This window comes from Maylandia zebra, linkage group LG23 (assembly GCF_041146795.1).
Source record: "Maylandia zebra isolate NMK-2024a linkage group LG23, Mzebra_GT3a, whole genome shotgun sequence".
Classification (NCBI taxonomy): Eukaryota; Metazoa; Chordata; class Actinopteri; order Cichliformes; family Cichlidae; genus Maylandia; species Maylandia zebra.
In genome coordinates this window covers 18,949,675-18,969,979 of record NC_135188.1, presented here as the reverse complement: position 1 = coordinate 18,969,979, position 20,305 = coordinate 18,949,675, and the positions used below count along the sequence as shown (strand labels likewise).

The following is a 20,305-nucleotide window of genomic DNA, read 5'->3' as shown; positions in this document are numbered from 1 at the left end:
AAAATGCTACCTTTTCTTTGTCCTCCTCCTTTAAGTTTTCTCTTCTTTTTTGCAACTATAGGAGAGAGTGACATCATCATTGGATCAGAGACAATCACAATCAAGCAAGACGATCTTACTGTAGATCTTGAGGTCACTTCTTGGGTTCCTCCGGTCTCTGTGACTAAAGGTCCACATCAAGAGTCTACGGCACACATTAACACTGAGGTTTTAAGTGTTGGGGGCCTGCTTGAGGATTCTGTGGAGGTGGCAACAGAGGCTGATTACGCTGTTACACATAAGCCTTTAAATTGGATCGATCAGGAAATTGGGGAAGACAAAACTATCCCTGAAATATCAGATAAGGAGGAGGCTGTAGTTGAAGATGACAAGATCATTGGGATCATCCCTGAAAATGTGATCATAGTTGACTCTGAGGTCATTCAGGAAGTTACCCCAAAAGGTGAGAAACCTCCATTAGAGGTTGTGGCCCATGAAGCACCCACAGAAGAAACTGTTGTGGTTCTTCAGAAGCCCACCACAGCATCAGAAACTATCAAATTGGAGGAATTAGGGCAGAAGGTACATCCGAAGGTGACCTCTGAGGCTCCTTCAGAAGTCATGATACAGCACATCCCTAAGGCAACCACAGAAGATGCTGTTGAGACAGAAATTAAACGAATTCCAGAAAAATCTCTGGATATCCATGACAAAACGTTCACTGAGGATTTTGTAGAGAAACCCTCAGAGGATTTACAAGAGCCAATTGATGAAGCAATACCACTTCCAATTCCTGAAGAAGCTGAAGGCAAAATACATGCACCTCCAGTAGAACATCCTTCAAAGGCAGTTGTAGAGGTGAGCCAAGAAGTAACCAAAGTCATCACAGAAGCAACAGAAACTGTATTACTGATAACAGATGCAGAAGAAGAAGCTGAAATATTCAATAATGTGACTCCAAAACAAGGATCTGCCTCAAATGTAGAAACAGAAGTCCCCTCCCAGGCCTCAATTCTGACGACAACACATAAGATGGAAGTAACAGTTGTTGAATACACTCCAAAGGACAAACCAACACTAATGGCTGAGGTTACTTCTAAGCCTGTTCTAATATTAGAACATAACAAAGGTGAAAAATATAGTGTCACAGAGGAACCGCCAACAATACAGATAACTACATCCAAGGAACACAGCAAAGAAGAAATACCAGTGGTGTCAAAAGAGGAGGTAAAAGCAGAAGTCAAACAAGAAGAGGTTGTTCTGGTAGATAGGACTAAACAAATAACACAGACTGGTGTAGAAGGGCCAAAAGATACAGTTGCTGAAGAAGTTGCAGTTCAAACAGTAACAGCACCAGAAGCAGCAGCAAAAGAACTACACAAAAAAGCTGAAGAGGCGACAGTTATAATGGAGACTACATTAATAACCTCAGACGATGTCGCAACAGACACAACAGAAGAAGAAAGAGCTGAGGTAGTTGTAGAAATACCTTTTGAAGAGGAAAAACATGTAACACAGATAGAAGGGAAAATATCGGAAGCTACAGGAGAACCAGTTAAAGATGAAGATGATACAAGTGATGACTTTAGAGAAACTGTACAGGAGGAAGGAAGAAAGGAAGAAACTACAGAACAACCAAAACTTTTAGTGGAAACTTTACATGAACCTGAACCTCTCAAACCTGTGGAAGAAATTGTAGATATAGTAGAACCTTCAGAAATGACTACAAAGGATGTCAAACCCATAGAAGAAACAACAAAGGAGACTGAGCCCACAATAGAACCAGCAGAAGAAGTAGAACTTGTAGAAGTCATCAGAGAAGAGACTAAACCTCTGGAAGAATTGGCACAAGAACTGGAACCTGTTAAAGAAACCACAGAAAAGACAGAACTAATAGAAAAACCAGTGACAGAGGCCAAATCCGTAGAAGAGATTCATGAGAAGTCACCACAACCCAAGAGAGAACCGACAAGAAAAACAGAACTAAGTGAAGAAATGACAGTGAAACCTGAACTCAAAAATGACCTAGTTCAAGAAGCAGAAGGACCAGAACTCAAAGCAGTACCCAGAGAAGGCGAACTCATCAAAGATACTACAGAAAAAACACAACCCACAACAGAACCAGCCCAAATTGAATCTATAAAAGAAACTGGTGAAAAAAATGAACCAACAAGACAATCTATAGAACAATCAAAACCCAAAACAATAACGGAGGATGATAAACCTGATTTTGTTTTAACATCTGTCAATAAAACTCAAGAAGCAGCTGAAGGGGAAACATTTGAGGACAGAGAAGAAGCTGCCTTTGAGAGCTTAGATGAGGTAACGGAGAAAGAAGCTGGATTTGAAGATCCAGAAACAGATGAAACTTCACCAGAAGTTACAGAGACCCCTTCAGAATCTGATGAAGAAATCACTCCTGTGCTTGTTGTTGTTCCAGAAGACACAGAGACATCTGCACCTGAGATAACAGTGGAACCTCCAGGTGGATCTGAAGTGGGAAGTGAGGAAGAAATCTCAAAGGCTCCACTTGAAACATCTCCAAAAGCTGTCACTGATGCCCAACCAGGCACAATTTCAGAGGTAGAAACCCCTAAGGGGGTCACCCCAGAGTCTCCTAAAGAGCTTCCCAGTAAGGAAGATGGTGCCTCAGATGAGGGCAGTATCCCGGTAGCTTTAGAAGACCCTGATCAAGAATCAGCTGAGGGTGACTCCCCAACTGAAGAAGTGGATGAAATCTTAACAGAGACTCCACTAGAAGTGGCACCTGAGTCAGTTGATTCCATCACCCTAGAAACAGTTGTGGATTTCACTGAAGAGAGAACACAAAGTACTACACTGGGTGCCACTGAGGAGTCTACCCCTACTTCCTATTTGGAGGTTACGACCAAGTATGTGGTCGAATACAATAATGGTAACTTTCCCGATCTTACAGAGAGGGTTTATGACGTAAATGGCAACTTTTTTGGAAACAATGGCTTCAAGTTGGAGGATGAGGAGGAGAACTTGGTAAGAAGATATGTTTAATCAGATGACTTGAGGTAATCCCTTCATACATGACATTCCAGTACCAACCCCATATCCGTATGCCTACCTTCAAATTTAGATTGGCAATGAGATAGACACGTTACTTCTGCCCCCGAGGCCCCTGAAGGATGAGGTGGTAGAGTTGAGCATGAAACTGAAAGAGGAAACCTACAACGATGCGCTGAGAGACCCAAGCAGCTTTGAGTATCAGCAGCTGGCCAGACACTTCAAACGCAGGGTGAGTCAACTATATTTTCAATCTGCTCTATATATGAAGGGGTCTGTGCAGACATGCCATGTAATGTGCACTTTTTAAGATGCTTTACCACTATGAAATGTTGGGTTGGATATACAAGACTTTCTGAGATATCAACATACCTGCTGTAGTCATTACCTGAACAGTGACTTGTATACAGCATTAAGAGTATACTCACGGGTATTTTTCTAAAGAATTTTATATGCTTGACTGCAAATTCTTTGCATTAGATAACAGCCAAAAATGTCAAATGAAAAAGAGTAGGAGAAGGAGTGTGATTCTTTTTTCATTCATATAAACCAAGAATATTAATGCAAATATTAATGACTCAACAAATCTGAAGAAGAACCTTAGAATCTGTGGTCAATCTTTCATGAAATCAGTGCAGCTATTTAATTGAGTTTATTTCAGTGAGTGAAATGGATTTGAAAACTCTTTTTAAGGCTTAATATTAGGTCTGGTGGTGCGGTGCTTTTTTGGAGTAGGAAGTGAAAATGTCAAAGTCAGAGTGGAGTCCCAAATTATTGGCAAATGCTAGCTAGTTTTCTCAGCAAGCTGACACAAATACTTGTACATTTGTGCTAATTAACATATAAATAAAATCCCAAAATTTCGCTCACCAAAAGAGACTTCTTGAATGGCCTATTAGTACAATTAAGCATAGAACAGCCATACTAGTACTCACACAATTACATTTAAAATGCTCCAAAAAGCTCAACAGCACAAACACAGTCTATCCTAGGGAATCGATTTGCTGACACGAAGCCTGGAAGACAGCTAGCAGCTACAGCTCCATATGTCATCATCTGTCTGCCAGTCTACGAGGTCATGCCTCTAATAATACAAACCTTGAGTCTTAATACAATTTAAACAGATGAGTCATAAAAATTATCCCCTGTATAGTTGTTATGAAGGGGGAAATTAGGGGTTTTTTTGTAACAGGCTTTTGTATCAGGTAAACATGTGTATTTCTGCTGTAAAGGTGGATATTCTAACACTGAATCACTGCTGGAGCCAGCCTCAAGTAGACATTAGAACAGGGGCGTGGGGGAACACCAGGCCTCAAGGACCGGTGTCCTGCAGGTTTTAGATGGGTCCTTGATCCAAAACAACTGATTTAAATGGCTAAATTACCTCCCCAACATGTCTTTAAGTTCTCCAGAGGCCTGGTAATAAACTAATCATTTGATTTAGGTGTGTTGACCCAGGGTAATATCTTAAATCTGCAGGACACTGTTCCTTGAGGCCTGGAGTTCCCCAGCCTTGCATTAGAGGAACTGCAATCTTTGTTACTTACTTGGTGTCGGTTTATCTAACCCTTTACACATGGGTCAAGTCACTGTACCTGGGGCTATAGGTGCCAAGAGACCTGTTTAATGTAACTGTAGTTTTTGTCTGTTGAACACAAAGTTGTTCAAAGCAAATGCAAACATATGAAAGTAGCAGTTTAGAGTCTAGGGGCCTAAAAAGAGGAGCATCTCCTTCTCAATGATTGTTGTTTGTACTCTGTGAGCTATTTTATGTTGGAAACAGCAGGGATTTTCTGGAAATGATTTTTATCTCAGAATGTTTTTAACTTTGTTCCTCCTTGTTTTGGTTCTGTGCTTCCTGCTGACACCTCTTCTTCCCTCCTTCCTTCTCTTTAACTACTTTCTCTGACGTCCACCATACTTACTCATCACCAAACTGACTTGCTTGTGGTTTCCCACAAACTGCAGACTCAGGAGTTTGGCTGTGTCTTTAAAGGCTTTTGCCTGTTTTTCACGCATTCGGATTCTTCACGCTTTTGAGCTCAGTTTCCTCCCCCCTGCCAGCAATCGGCTATACGAGCCGATGAGGCAGAAACAGAGCTGGAAAACTGCAGAGGACACACAGTACAGTATACGAGCAGTGAGTCACCACGAGCTGCTGGAAAAAAAGCTGCTTTGCCAGGAAAGCAGAGCGCTGGTGAGTTCCCGAACTGCCGGGAGGCTTTCAGGCTCCACTCCACGTTAGTGACGCGGGAAGGCAGTTTATGGTTTAAGTATCGGGGTCAGGCTTGTTAATGAGGGAGTATGAAGTGGATAATAGAAGCAGCAGGAGCTCTGCTGCAGCACAGAAACACACATGAAGAAGAAGAAGCACAGTGCAAATGCAAAATGCTGTTTTTTATCCAGATAAGCATGACTTTAACTGGGCATCAAGAAACCGAATGGCCAACCATTTATCAGTTTATGTCTTTCCATGATGGTTTTACAAAGTGGGAAGACTTCCAACTTGAAGAGCTAATACGTGTTTAAAAATGCACACAGTGGTCACTCTCTGAGAAGACTGTATAAACCTCCAGCTTTATGAACATTAGCAGGTCTTCAGAGTACGTCTCACCATCAGCAGATCATTTTTCTTGATAATTTAAAGCAGAAAAAGGGCTGACATGAACAATACTCATATGGAAAAAGACTTACTTCCACTGTTACAACTTAAAGCCATATATTTATATAGTTAATTATTCACAGTGTATTAAATCTTTACAGATTGCAGTCTTAAGTAAAGGTCAATGTTTCTTTCTCTGACAGTTTGAGTCCACTCATCCTTCGTTGCAGCTTTTAGCTGCACACATTTCACAGCCAAAAGTAATTTAAAGAGATTATTTTCATCTCAACTATGAGACTGTCTGACAAATGAGAAGTCCACCTTCTCTCCAGAAATATTCATCAGTTCTTTAGCAGTTCCGAGCAAAACAACATCAGCTCTGCCTCTAATATCATGCCCTGACTGCTCAGTCCATAATACACTGAAGCCCATGGGCTCGTTCAACCAGGCAGTCAATCCTAAGCTACTAACCCTGGCCTGGGACTAGAGTAAGGTGCTTGGTAACTTTGTTCTAGGCAGAATAACTTGGTTTTTGCTGTTGTAGTTTATCATAGTGATATTCATAATCACTCTTAGTCTAGCCTCACACCTAGGACCAGTCTGCCTTGTGAAACTATAAACTTGGCTTTTGTGACCACTCGGATGATTTAAATCAAATCAAATCAAATCACTTTTATTGTCACATCACATGTGCAGGTACATTGGTACAGCACATGTGAGTGAAATTCTTGTGTGCGAGCTTCACAAGCAACAGAGTTGTGCAAAATACAATAATGTAAACAAGCAAAATACAAGAATGGCTACATCTGAAACTAATAAATATATGTACAATATATAATAGTATATGCATTTCTGGATGTGTATACTAAATATTTTTCTACGTGTGTGTGTGTGTGTGTGTGTGTGTGTGTGTGTGTGTGTGTGTGTGTGTGTGTGTGTGTGTGTGTGTGTGTGTGTGTGTACATATTTTACAAATTAAATAGAGTAAACAATAAATAAAATATATAAAATAAAATATACAGAGTGAGACATGTGCAAAACAGTGGCATTACTGTACAGTATGGAGTGCATAATGTTAAAGTTCCAGTAGTGAAGCTGAGGTGTCTATGAAGTGTTCAGCAGTCTGATGGCCTGATGGAAGAAGCTGTCTCTCAGTCTGCTGGTACGGGACCGGATGCTGCAGAACCTCCTTCCTGAGGGAAGTAGTCTGAACAGTTTATGGCTGGGGTGACTGGAGTCCTTGATGATCCTCCCCGCTTTCCTCAGGCACCGCTTCCTGTAGATGTCTTGGAGGGAGGGAAGCTCACCTCCAATTATCCGTTCAGAGCACCGCACTACTCGCTGGAGAGCTTTGCAGTTGTAGGCGGTGCTGTTGCCATACCAGGTGGTGATGCATCCAGTGAGGATGCTCTCAATGGCACAGTGATAGAAGGTCCTGAGGATGCGGGGGCTCATGCCGAATCTTTTCAGTCTCCTGAGAAAGAAGAGGCGCTGCTGCGCCTTCTTCACTGTTTTGTTTGTGTGTACTGACCACGTAAGATCCTCAGCCAGATGTACTCCAAGGAACCGGAAGCTGCTCACTCTCTCCACAGCAGCGCCGTTGATGGTGATGGGGGTGTGTACTTCTCTGCACCTCCGGAAGTCCACTATCAACTCCTTTGTCTTTGCGACGTTGAGGGTGAGATGGTTGTCTTGACACCAGTGGGTCAGGGCGCTGACCTCCTCCCTGTAAGCTGTCTCATCACTGTTGGTGATAAGACCCACCACTGTAGTGGTGCTGATTTGGTGCCGAACACTTCCTGGATAAGGTGTTTCAGGCCTATTCTACTAGAAACAGAACCTGGATTAGACCTAGAGTGCACTGAGGTCAGTGTACATATAAGAAATCTCTGTGAGTTTCAGACTTTTCTAAATGCTCAGTTCCACACAATGTTTTTCTACCCTTGGTTTTGCACGACATCCTAAAAATGGATATCCCCTAATATAGTCATTTGAGAAACAGAAGCCTCACCCACTTGTTGTTCAACCAATAGAAAAAGCTGCGATCTCATAAAAGGGCTTTATTTTTACACATATATATATGTTATAAGTTGCTAACTTGGCCTCACAAAAGTCTGGTTTGACTCTGATGTTAGAGGTTTTCACTCATGTTTTCTTCCTTTCTTCGACAAACAGATTGAAGATGCCTTTCATAGAGTGCCGGGCTTCAAGACGGTTTACATTGTGGAATTCAGGTACAATTCAGCTGGCATACAGTACAAAAAGAGCACCTATCAAGCCCTCATGTAAAATTAGTTTTGCTAAAGAAAAGATACAAATTTTAAAATAAGTCATTGACTATTGTTTTAGTTATATTATGTTGTGTTTTCCCTGTTTTTTCAGACCCCAGAAGGATCTGGAGCGGTAAGTTGGACAAACGTTAGTTTTTCTATTATCCCCTGATTTTATAGATTCGCTACCTGATACAGACAATACAGTAAAGTAACTTCTCAAAGCTCGTGTGGAGATAAGCTACCCTGTAGATTATGAGTCCAAATGTCATGCTTTCCACGTCATCATGTCTTCACAACCCCTGTGACCTGTAAATAACGGCTCTGCTGTAGCTCTGCTCTACTTGCCGCTTAATGTCTTTACCAACAGTCACCTCTTAAGTGGGATAAGTCGTTGGGTAGCTTCAGGCCACCTGTAGACCCTGTAGTGTTACCGTTAAAGGTTTATGACAGGCTCACTGTTATTCTGTCCGGGAAACCCCACCTCAGGTTAGTCTGTCTTTGTGAGCCCCTAAAGCTACCTGAACTCTGAGAGCTGCAGGAGGAAAACAGTCAGGCTGTAAAATCATCAGATTATAGATGTTTGCATGTCAGCTGTGATTTAAAAAAACAAACTGCTGAAACAACATTATCAGACATCAGTAAAAAGTTACTCTTTTCACTAAATATAGCCTTATAACTTGTAGGTTTTATTATGAACTGCAGTGGATATAATTTCCTCAGACGTTAGTGATAATCTCATAACAATTTGCCAGTATTTATCTTAATTGACATTGTGATAATTTATGGATAATAAAGCAACATCTTTTTAACATTTCCAGATAATGTCTTGATCACTGTTAGTCAAGTTACTTGAAAATAGTAATTAGTTACCAATTAGTGATTACTTCTTCAAGGAGGTAATCCCGTTACTTTACTGATTACTTATTTTAAAAGGTAATTAGTTACTTTATTACTTTATAAAAACATTATACACAACCTGAATACAGACATTTCAGCCCAATTCATTTTTTCTGCATAATCTATCATATAAAATTGAATCAAATGAAAGTCTCTTTTTAAAAATTATTTTAACAGTTTTAATCTTTTAACTTTATGCACATTGCATCAAGCAAAAAATTAGTTATATGCAACTTGAAGAAATTTGTTTAACATTTAAACCTATTTTCTGCATATTTCAGCATATAAAATAAAATATTTTTTTGTGTTTACACTTACTCTTTCAAATAGATCCAAGTAAAACACAGCAAAAAATAAATAAAATCAAAGATTCAGCGGCATTGGGTTAGTGTAGAAAAGACATCTTGATGTCAAGATAATTTCCCAATGTTGCCTGATAATTCCCTACCAAACTAACCTGATGAGATTCAGGTTCCTGTAGTATCGTGAAACAAGCTGACCAGTCCTGTTTTCGTCCTCCTAGGGGTTTGGTGGTCCTTGTGCACTATGCCATCACTCTGGAGGTGGATGGGAGTGGGATTGCCAACGACACGTTGGATTTCATCTCTCTGCAGAACAACCTTGTGGAGAAGAACTACCCTGGTTCCGCTGAGCAGCCCACTGTTGTCTACACCATCACTGACTTCCGCAACTACATCACTGAGGCTCTGCACAAAGACAACTTCATGACCAACAATAGCCTGGAGACACAGGGTGACCCACTGCTGTTGGAGAATGGTACCATACCCGACACTTTACCTCAAGTGTTTTAATATTATTATTGAGAAATAAATAATAAGGTTTTAACAACTCAAATAAAACCAAAAACTATTTAAAGCTCAGTTCAAAACAAAACTGAGTGCAAATCCATTTTACTCTTATTCACGATAACAAATAAATATATTCCATCAGACAGATCTTCAACTCTAACTGATCCTGTTTCTTTCTGCAGCAGAGAACTTGTTGCCTCCTGTGAAACCAACAAGTCAACCATTTGACACCTTTGACAACATGGTGAGTCGAACTTAAACATACTTAAAATTATCGGTACATGTTCTATATATGTTCATTTCCTTAAAGTATCGACCATCTTATAAAGTACAAGCATCCAGCTGTATTACTGTTGATAAAAAATTAAAGTAAACATGAGATGAGTGTGCATTTATACTGTTCTGCTAACTCTCTCACATGGAGAATATGGCAAATCATAGTTCTTGGAAACTAGTAAAATATATAGAATTTTATGTTGATGACACTCTTTAAATGATTTCTGTTTCAAGGACAATGTCCTCGCTGCAGAGAAGCCTCCCGATGCACCGACGCATGAGGCGGATGACAATGATGTTTTCTCAAAGAAGGAGGACTTCCTGTTCGATCCTTTCAGCCAGTGGAAAGCTCCACAGCTTGACAGGACAAGCGAGAATGATGTCTTTTTGCTTGATGAGAGTACAGCGTCTCCACTGAACCCTGAATTTCCACAGAAGACCTTCGATCTGGAGACTCGAAACAGTAAATTCTTACTTACTGTACAGAAAAGTGAATTTTAAATTGAAGTATAGTGTGAACACACTTGTTTATCTTATAATTGTTCAATAGCTTGGTCAAAAATTCTAAGGCTTGAATTGAACACTATCTAAATTCTTGAAGGTGATTCTGAATTCTGCAGATTGGAGTTTGTTGTTTATATTTTAGATTTACAAAGAGCAAGAAAATGCTGGTTTAATAGTCAAAGGGATGATTTTGAAAAAATCAGGAAAAATTGACCATATATATGTATATATGTATATGTATGTATATGTATATGTATATATATGTATATGTATATATGTGTATATGTATATATATATATATGTGTATATGTGTATATATGTGTATGTATGTGTATATGTGTATATATGTGTATGTATGTGTATATATATATATATGTGTATGTATGTGTATATATATATATATGTGTATGTATGTGTATATATATATATATGTGTATGTATGTGTATATATATATATATGTGTATGTATGTGTATATATATATATATATGTATATATATGTATGTATGTGTATATATATATATATATATATATGTATGTATATATGTATGTATGTATATATGTATGTATATATGTGTATGTATATATGTATATATGTGTATATATATATGTATATATATATATATATATATATATGTATATGTGTGTGTGTGTATATAAAATATTAGATATTTTATATATATACAAGAATATATAATAATATGTAATAAACCTGTTCTGTTCTTGACTTTCTCGTTTCTACAGGTGATGGAAAAATTGAAGATGAGGGATTCCTCTTGAGTAATTCTCCCCCTGCCAGTGACAAAACCAACCGAGAGAATGATGCTGTCAGTCCTGAAATTTCCTCTGCAGCCAGACAACCCCCTCCTGTAAACCAGCAGACAATACCTGGGCTCACTCAGAATGATGGTTCTGGCTCTGGGTCCTCTGGAGACGACCAGGAAACTGATCTTTGGATTTGGCAGACTTCAGTGACATTCAGTGACAATGAAGGTGGAAGCCTGGACATGCTCCCACCGCCTGACCTGGAGGAGACTGAAGAGGAGGACATTGATTTAGGCGAGGTTGCTGTTGAACCATTAACTACTAAGAAATCTGTTTTGGTTGACATGGGAGTAGAATTTATTTTAAAAGCAACAGCAGCTCCTGTTTTTGAAGAAGCATCGTCAGAAGGACATTTTGAAAAACCTTTTCTGGATGAGGTCCTGGTGACTCCGCACATAAGCACTGATCCCCGATACTCAACCACAACTCATGCACCTGTTTTTTCTCCCAAAGAAACTCTGGCTGTCGAGTTTTCTGTACAAACAGTGGAAGCGTCTGGCATGTATGATGACTACTCCTTGACTGAGCCTCAAACCCCTGTGGGAGTAGTTACAGATTCTCCTGAACCTGGGGCTTGGACTCAGGAGGAAGCTGTTTTTACTGGACCATCGGATTTAGCTATTGGGCTTCATAAAACCACTGAAGAGGTGGAAGTGCCTAGTGAAACAACAATAGAGCTTTCAATGGTTACAACTGAATCTAAATATGCAGAAAATGGACCTGAGAATGTAGATGTTCAAGTTACAGTTATATCTGGACCACCTAAAGTACCTGATAGGGACAGCCCTGCTACCCCACACACAATCACGGGCAGTGATTTCAGCTTTGATGCCATCACTGATGCACCATCAATAGTTGAAGTTCTTACAGAAAAACCTGAACTGCTACTGGCAGGAATAAAAGCCCAAGATCAGGTTGAAATTTTGGAAGAACAGCATATCGGGACAACAACAACAGCACCAGCAAATAAAGTACAAGATGAGGACCTGATTGTGGATGAGGTGATGATCGCCATTACAACAACTACTACTCCAGTCCCAACTTCATCAGTAAGGCCAGATCACCACAGTAGCATTGCACTCTCACCAGAGAAGGACTCGCCATTCACTCGAGTGTCAGATTCAGTGCCAGATGATGATGATCTGATTCATCATGAGCAACTAAACCATGAAGAGCTTACTGTATCCTCAATAAGCACACAGTCTCCAGATGGGTTAGACCATCTGGTTCACAATGAACCAGCAGTGTTTCACCATGAACACACAAGGTATAAAGATATTACTAACACTTCAGTAATCACACCACCTTCAGATGCTCCTCAATCAAAACCAGCAGTGATTTATCATGAACACCATGAAAATCTTCCTGAAGCTCCATCAAGCACTCCTCCTCCATATGGTCCTCAGTCAAAACCAGTAGTAGCTCACCATGAGCACACAAAGCATACAGTTCTTAATGAAGCACCAGTAAGCACAGAACCTGTAGATGGTCCTCAGTCAAAACCAACAGTTGTTTACCATGAACACCATGAAGAGCTTCCTGAAGCTCCAAGAAGCACTCCATCTTCAAGTAGTCCTCAGTCAAAACCAGCAGTGGTTCACCTTGATTATCGAAACCATGAAGATCTTCCTGAACCTCCAGTAAGCACTCCTTCTCCAGATGGTCCTCAGTCAAAACCGGCAGTGATTCGTCATCAGGACCATGAAGATGCTCCTGAAGCTCCAGTGAGGGCTCCGTCTTTAGATGGTCGTCAGTCGAAACCAGCAGTGGTTTACCATGATTATCGAAACCATGAAGATCTTCCTGAACCTCCAGTAAGCACCCCTTCTCCAGATGGTCCTCAGTCAACACCAGCAGTGATTCATTATGAGCACCATGAAGATGTTCCTGAAGCTCCAGTGAGGGCTCCGCCTTCAGATGGTCCTAAGTCAAAACCGGCAGTGATTCCTCATCAGGACCATGAAGATGTTCCTGAAGCTCCAGTGAGGGCTCCGTCTTTAGATGGTCGTCAGTCGAAACCAGCAGTGGTTCACCATGAGCATCGAACCCATGAAGATCTTAATGAAGCTTCAAAAAACACACCACTTCCAAAGGTTCCTCAGTCAAAACCAGCTGTGGTTTTCAGTGAGGACACAAGACATGAAGATCTTAGTGAAACCCCAGTACACACTCTATTTTCAGATCCACAGTCAAAACCAGCAGTCGTTGTTCCTTCCTCTGTGCAGAAAGTTGATGACCACGTTCCTGTGACTGAACTCCAACCTTTTGAACATGGTGTCTCTGATGTGCCCAGCATCGCTGTCAGCTTTGATGTCTTCCAGTATGGCGGGGTGTCGATTGAAGGGGAAAGCAGTGGCTTCTCCAGTGGAGCTCAGGCCTCTGATTTAGATGCCATTGCATTGCCAACCCGACCTGGCAGGGCGTTAACAATTTTCTTCAGCTTGAGGGTGACCAATATGGTGTTCTCAATGGACCTGTTCAACAAGAGCTCCCCGGAATACAAGGCTCTGGAGCAGCGTTTCCTCCAGCTGGTGAGGATTCAAAGAATCATGACTCAGTGAATAGGAACCTTCCAGATTCATATGCCATGCTACTAACACATCTTTATCTTCACCTCATAGCTGGTCCCATACCTGGAGTCAAACCTGAACAACTTCCAGAACCTGGAGATCCTTAACTTTAGAAATGGCAGCATTGTGGTAAACAGTAGGATGAGGTTTGGTAAACCAGTACACAGAGGAGTCACCAATGTTGTCTATTTAATCTTGGAAGACTTTGCCAACACTGCCTATCAGACCATGAACCTCGCAATTGACAAGTACTCACTTGATGTTGAGTCAGGTAGGATTCAATTCAAATCAGTTCACCCAACAATTAGATGACCCCCCACCCCCCCACCAACATGAGTGAGCACTTTGGGATAGTGGGTTCCTTCCTGTTACAAGGGAACAGGAAGGGACCTTTGGGAGAACCAGGCTTGTGCAGAATTACATCTAATGCTTTTATGAAGATGCTAATTTTGCCAGTTGTGGGTCTCTAAAACTGACACTGAGGTGTTATCTTTATTCTGAAAATATTCAGTTTACATTCATTAACAATAACTGTTTCATAAGTTGAAAATGTTTTTCTCTAAAACTACAGACCCTTGAATTTTAATACAGTTACTAAAATTATGAGATCAGCATCTTGAATGTATCTATCAGTGCCTTCCAGTTTTAGCATATTTCAATTATGATCACAGTGGGCTTCACGAAAAACAACATCCCTAAACTGATTAGGTGTTAGGGACAAACCAGGACACATTTGTCTTCTATATGTGGCGACTTAACCACAATGTACAGAATTAATTAAAAATTTTATCCAGTTGATTCATGGTTTTATGCATCTAAGGCTTGAATTTCAGGGTAAACAGAAACGATCCCTTCAATACCTATATGAATAAATAAATACCTTCAAAATCTGAACACATAAATTTATTTTCCAGTCATGTACTGATAGTTTTTCTTTTTCCAGTAAGTTATTTTTAATGTAGAATAAAGTGGAATACAGTCAGATGTGTTTATTGCTGTAGAGAAATGAAATCAAAGCTACTGTTTACTTGTGCACTTATTGCCATGATGCTCCTCAGACTGTTAAATCCTAAATTTGTATGTGCAGTGTCTGAGCAGCTCTGACAGGCTTCAGCTGTCAGGACTGCGATCTAATACCCAAGATAATCTGTCTGGCAGAAACGTGATCAGTAGCAGCACACACTGACTCACCCTGATGGGACATCATCATGGCCGCTGCTTAGAGCTGCTCCTTTGAGCCTAGACTGGTTTTTATAGTTGCAGTAACTGCAGGTCTTTAAGTGTAGACAGTGAGGATTCTTATCTGGGTTTTGAAAGGAGTGTAAAGACGTATGTGTTAAATGAAGCTCGTAAACAGGTGTAGGAGGGAGAAAAGGAAGGAGAAATCATTTTACTTGTTAAATTCAGATTAACACTGTGGTTCACTTTTAATTCTTTAGGTCTGTATACTATGTTGCTAAAATAACTGTCCCGTTTTCCTGAAAAGTATTATTTTTGTTTTTATGTAATTAGCACCAGGACATTTTTGCAGAATCATAACATTCAACGAGAATATAAAATGTCTCTAATCCTATAAAACTAAGAAAGTGGTGTAAGTTTAAAATAGTGGAATTTGGCAAAAAACAACAACTCTGAGTGGAACAATCACTTAACACATCATTAACAATTTGCCACCAAGAGGTCCAAAAAGAAAGTTTTTTGTTGCTGTAATAGTGTTTCAAGACTTACATGTAACCCAATCTGCCAGTCCAGTGACATACATGTTTGCATTTCAGCAGAGTTTAGGATTTATCCACAGAAGAATGAGATTTTATTTACTGTTATCGGAGGAATTACTCCATATTCCCTCCACCTCTGCTGCTGAGCTGTAGCTCTGTAATCTGTCTGAGCCAATCAGAGGAGCACCTCACTGCCTGATCACCCTAAGCTATAGCAGTGAGTCACTGCATCAGGACTCACTGTGTACATATAATCAGTTTACTCCTCTCATCTTCCCTGTACTCTCGAGGCAGGTTTTCCATTGCACAAGCACATGTCAACCTTATTGGGTCATATAAAGGTTAGTTAGGTTGGTTGTTCTTGAACTCTTAAGGATTTTCCCAAGATACAAACAGTCAGGACTCTTGCTGCTGGTCTGGTGTCTCATGGGACATATTTAAAGTCTTTGATTGTTGTGTTAAAAAAGACTTGAAAAAGCCTAAGAAAAGCATCTAAGATTTTCCAGCATTTTCTAGGGTATGCTGAAGTACATAAACATAAACTGATTTATCCTTGTGCTGCTTTTGTCTTTATTAAGACCAGGCCAACAAACATTTTGTCATTTGAGTGCTGACCAGATGCAGACTCCTGAGGCCTGGAGTTTACTAGAGCTCTTTGAACCCTTACCTCTGTTTATGTAGGATGGCATCTTCTTCTCTTTCTTATGGTTTCATATGACACTGTGTCTTCTAATTGCTCCTTTCATTTTCCACTGTTTGTTCCTTAGGTGACCGGGCTGATCCCTGTAAGTTCCAGGCATGTAACAAGTTTTCCAGGTGTATAGTGAATCAGTGGTCAAGTGAAGCAGAGTGTGTGTGCAACGCTGGATATCTGAGTGTGGATGGCCTGCCATGTCAGAGCATCTGTGAGGTGCAACACGATTTTTGCCTTAATGATGGAAAATGTGACATCATCCCTGGCAAGGGTGCCATCTGCAGGTAAGAGAAAATTAAATATCGCTGTTCTTGTTTCACAATGTTTCTGTATTTTATGCCTCATTGGTTTCATTCTTCAGTATATTACCACATATTTAATTAGTTTACAATGTATAAATATACTGCAATATGTCTGCTTGCACCAATTTGAAGACTTTAAAATAAAGAGAAAACAGTCAGCTTTCTTCAAATAAAATGCATCTTTCTAAGCAGTTAATGTCCTGTAGATACAGATGTAGGTAGTACTTTTTCCCCATTGAAAGTAAAAAAGATCCTTTGCAGGTACAGCAGGTAGAAATTAGCTAGTAGTGAATTCTGGTATAAAGTATCTTTTATGATATGAAGTCAGTATTTTTATGCACGGTCTCTGACAATTAAAGATAAATGTTAAGAGAGGGCACTACCTCCAAAATAAAAGCTGCTTATATTACCTCGATATGTTTTTCTTATCAACAAAATTGCATTTTTAAGTTTTAACCTTTTTTGATTCGCATTATATATTTCTAAAATTAAATTGTCCTTTGTGGCCCTTGTGAATATGTGATTAATGTTATAACAAAATACAAGGCACTTTGTATGATCTGTCTCAGTTGTTCTTAAACATAAATACCTTTTTCATCTGCAAACAGCTACATAGCACTTTGGAGAATATAAATAATATGAACACAAAATGTTCCTAGGTTGAAGGACATCTGTGAAGCATTTAGATGTTCAGCTGTATACTGAATGGAAATTACAGCATTATATTACTTAATGTAATGCTTACATTACTGCTAGGCCAGTTCTAGAAATATTAAATAAAAGAGGGCTGAAAAAGCCTGAAAGCATACCATTAGGCCATTTCAGTATAATCTTTGGTGTTTTTACTGCAAATTTGTACTACAAATTTGTAATCTTTGCTGCAGGTGTCGTGTTGGAGAAAATTGGTGGTATCGTGGTGAACACTGTGAAGAGTATGTTTCCGAGCCATTGGTGGTGGGCATCGCCATTGCCTCAGTGGCTGGTTTCCTGATGGTGGCGGCTGGGATTATCTTTTTCCTGGCTAGGTCGTTACAAGAGCAGTATGATGGGGAGGACACAGAGGACCCCTTACGGTACAACAATATCATTGGCGTTTTAACAACAAATTAAATGAGAAAAAATACATTTCTAGAAAGCAAACTTTTTGAACTTGCGTTGTCTTTCAGGCGAGGTGACAGTTTGCCAACACTTGAACGTGCCACCAAGTTCAACCCGATGTTTGAGAGTGACCCTGTTACTGCCCAGTACTACCGCCGCTACAATGATGACGTGCCCCAGTACTACCATGAGTCTGATCGCGGGCTCCCTCACTTCAGCAGCTCTGCCAGTGTAGGCGATTCTAAAGACCTCAGCAGTGAAGAGATAAAAAACATCTATCAAAACACCACACTCAGTAAAGAGGTAGGAAAAGGCAACATTTCTGCTGCGTAAAGCTGGGTGTCATCTGCATACAGGGAGAATTTGTTGCACTTGCAAAAAAATATGGGCCCAAAACTGAGCCTTGTGGAACACCATGAACATGCCCTCAAATAGTGAAAATGGTAGCTTAAATAAACAAGCTGAGTGTCAGATATTGAGTTGAAAAATATGAATTTCTATTTAGTTTTAGGATTTTGAAAAATTTATTATGTAGCATAGAATTGGGTAACTACTGAGCATGTTGTATCAAGAACAATAAGGGTGCTGATTTTATAACATCAGCAATGTTTAGAAAAGGAAACTTTTCAAGAGGACCCAGTTTATGGGTTTGATTTTTATAGTTCTGGATCACAGGGCAGCTGATAAAGGAAGTGACTTTCACCTCCTACACAAAGCTTTACTTCAAGTAAAATCAATTTGACACCTCAGACAGAGCCGGCCAACTGTTGTGACATTTTTCTGGATCAGAGGTTTTCAGTCTCAGCAGGAGGTCTGTACTACGCAGACGGGTATTTTTACATGCAGGAACTCCTCATCCTCGTTCTTCCCCTCCTCTTTCTCCTCTAGACTGACTCTCACACAAACATGTTTTCTCTGTGCTGACCTCTAACCTCTCTGCAGGAGATTCAAGAACGCCTGAGGATAATCGAGCTGTGCGCAAGGGATCAACACTTTGCAGAATTTGTGCGACAGACTCAAATGTAAGCTTTTTAATTGCTGTTTGTAGAGTGAACATAAGCTGAAGGTGTGAACATCCAATTTAAAAAGAGCTAAAGAAATAATCTTCATGTTAGCTGCATTTTCTGATTAATCCTACTATGACTAACATGGAGCGAGGAATTTAATGATTTCTGAATTGCTAAAACGAGTGTGCAACCGGAAAAAAACTGAATGTTTCAATATAACTTAGAAATGCTTTGTACATAAATGTTAAAATGAAAAATACAATGAATGAAAGCCAAACTCAAACAAATCATATCCAAACTCCATGCCACTGGTAATGAGTTTACTCTGTAGGTTTTTGTGGTTAAGTTGATGATTTTAAACTCTCATCGTGAAGTGTATGAAAAATATCTTTTGTACTCCAGGGAAATAAAACCCAGTGAAACTTCCTCAGCGGTTACACTAACGGCCTGTGCAGAAGCTTCAGACCAAACAAACTGCTTTAAACTCAGCCTAATCTCCATCATGATGAGAGTTGAGTTGAGGAAAAACATTGGAAACATTTAAAAATAGCAGGAATGGTCTGGCGGGTGGCTTTAAACTATCTCTGACCTCAGATGTGCAGAAACATACAAACAATAATCCTCCTTCCTCTCTCTGCTCGCCTGTTTATGTTTCGGTTTAATTTGGGGTTTTTTTTTGGTGGTTTGGAAGTCGCCTGTTTGGACCTCATCAGTCAGCAGCCAAAACCAGCAAACTAATCCAATTTTCTCTTATTTGGTGGACCAGATTCCTGGAGAGGAGAGGGAGCTCCAGCACATAACCATCCAGCAGCCTCTGACCAGGTACCAACAAACCCACCCACTGAAATTTATTTACAGTACACTGGAAAATGTGACAGAGTTAAAGCTACAGGACAGCAGAGATAGTAATTATCTGAAACATATCCCCATTCTCTAAGGTAAAATACATGGCAAAGTTAGATCATTTCTGAGGATGAAGAGCGCGGTCACAGTTCCATTATGCCTACTGATAGTTACACCTCAGTGTCTGCATTTAACTGTAAATACAATTTTTGAACCACAGACAAATCTACACCATGTGCGATTCCTTCCTGTTGTCCTGATATTTGGTTGATCTTGGCTTATATTCAGACAATATAGCCAGACCCAGCCAGGAGCATTGTTCTAATTTTCCTCCTCTCATGACACATAAATCTTTTGCTTTTTTTCTTTTACATTTTTAATAAAGGTTTGTAGATTTCTAGGACTTGGTTTTGATTTCCAACCCTGGGCTGCTGCCGCTGTTTCCAATTTGTTTACTGATTTGTAACAAAACAGGCAAACTGTGAAAATGTCTGAAAGCAAAAGTGGAATAAAGTCAAATCGTTGGTTTTGGAAAGTCTGAAAAATATTGGGCCACTAGGAAAATGTTGGCTAAGCTGATTTCATCTGTACAGGTCATGTACAGCTGAAATAAATGTTACTTCTACATTTCTTGATGTGTCTATGAAGATGACCATGTCTTAGGGAAATATGTAATTTGTTATTTCAGTTTTGTCCCAGAACATATTAAAGTTATATGATGATTATATGATGAATATGAAGATTAATATAGTGTGTGAATGTGTGTGTGAATGGGTGAATGACTGAATGTAGTGTAAAGCGCTTTGGGGTCCTATGGACTAGAAAAGCGCTATACAAATGCAGGCCATTTACCATTTAATATAGACTCAAAGTTCA

General features: G+C 39.8%; 1 protein-coding gene across 4 annotated transcripts in view; it reads left to right on the top strand.

Annotated features, from left to right (window-relative positions):
- Positions 1 to 20,305, top strand: part of LOC101463721 (uncharacterized) — a 32,694-nt gene that overhangs the window by 8,192 nt on the left and 4,197 nt on the right. For all 4 annotated transcript variants that reach the window (XM_076880796.1, XM_076880794.1, XM_076880793.1 and 1 more), the window contains 14 exons: positions 62 to 2,988; positions 3,086 to 3,244; positions 7,790 to 7,848; positions 7,997 to 8,017; positions 9,308 to 9,561; positions 9,776 to 9,837; positions 10,104 to 10,332; positions 11,117 to 13,728; positions 13,819 to 14,038; positions 16,253 to 16,463; positions 17,366 to 17,554; positions 17,648 to 17,882; positions 18,522 to 18,601; positions 19,353 to 19,408. In XM_076880796.1, coding sequence (XP_076736911.1) covers positions 62 to 2,988; positions 3,086 to 3,244; positions 7,790 to 7,848; positions 7,997 to 8,017; positions 9,308 to 9,561; positions 9,776 to 9,837; positions 10,104 to 10,332; positions 11,117 to 13,728; positions 13,819 to 14,038; positions 16,253 to 16,463; positions 17,366 to 17,554; positions 17,648 to 17,882; positions 18,522 to 18,601; positions 19,353 to 19,386 — 7,292 coding nt within the window. In that variant the 3' untranslated portion in view covers positions 19,387 to 19,408. The remainder of the gene's footprint in view (positions 1 to 61; positions 2,989 to 3,085; positions 3,245 to 7,789; positions 7,849 to 7,996; positions 8,018 to 9,307; positions 9,562 to 9,775; positions 9,838 to 10,103; positions 10,333 to 11,116; positions 13,729 to 13,818; positions 14,039 to 16,252; positions 16,464 to 17,365; positions 17,555 to 17,647; positions 17,883 to 18,521; positions 18,602 to 19,352; positions 19,409 to 20,305) is intronic.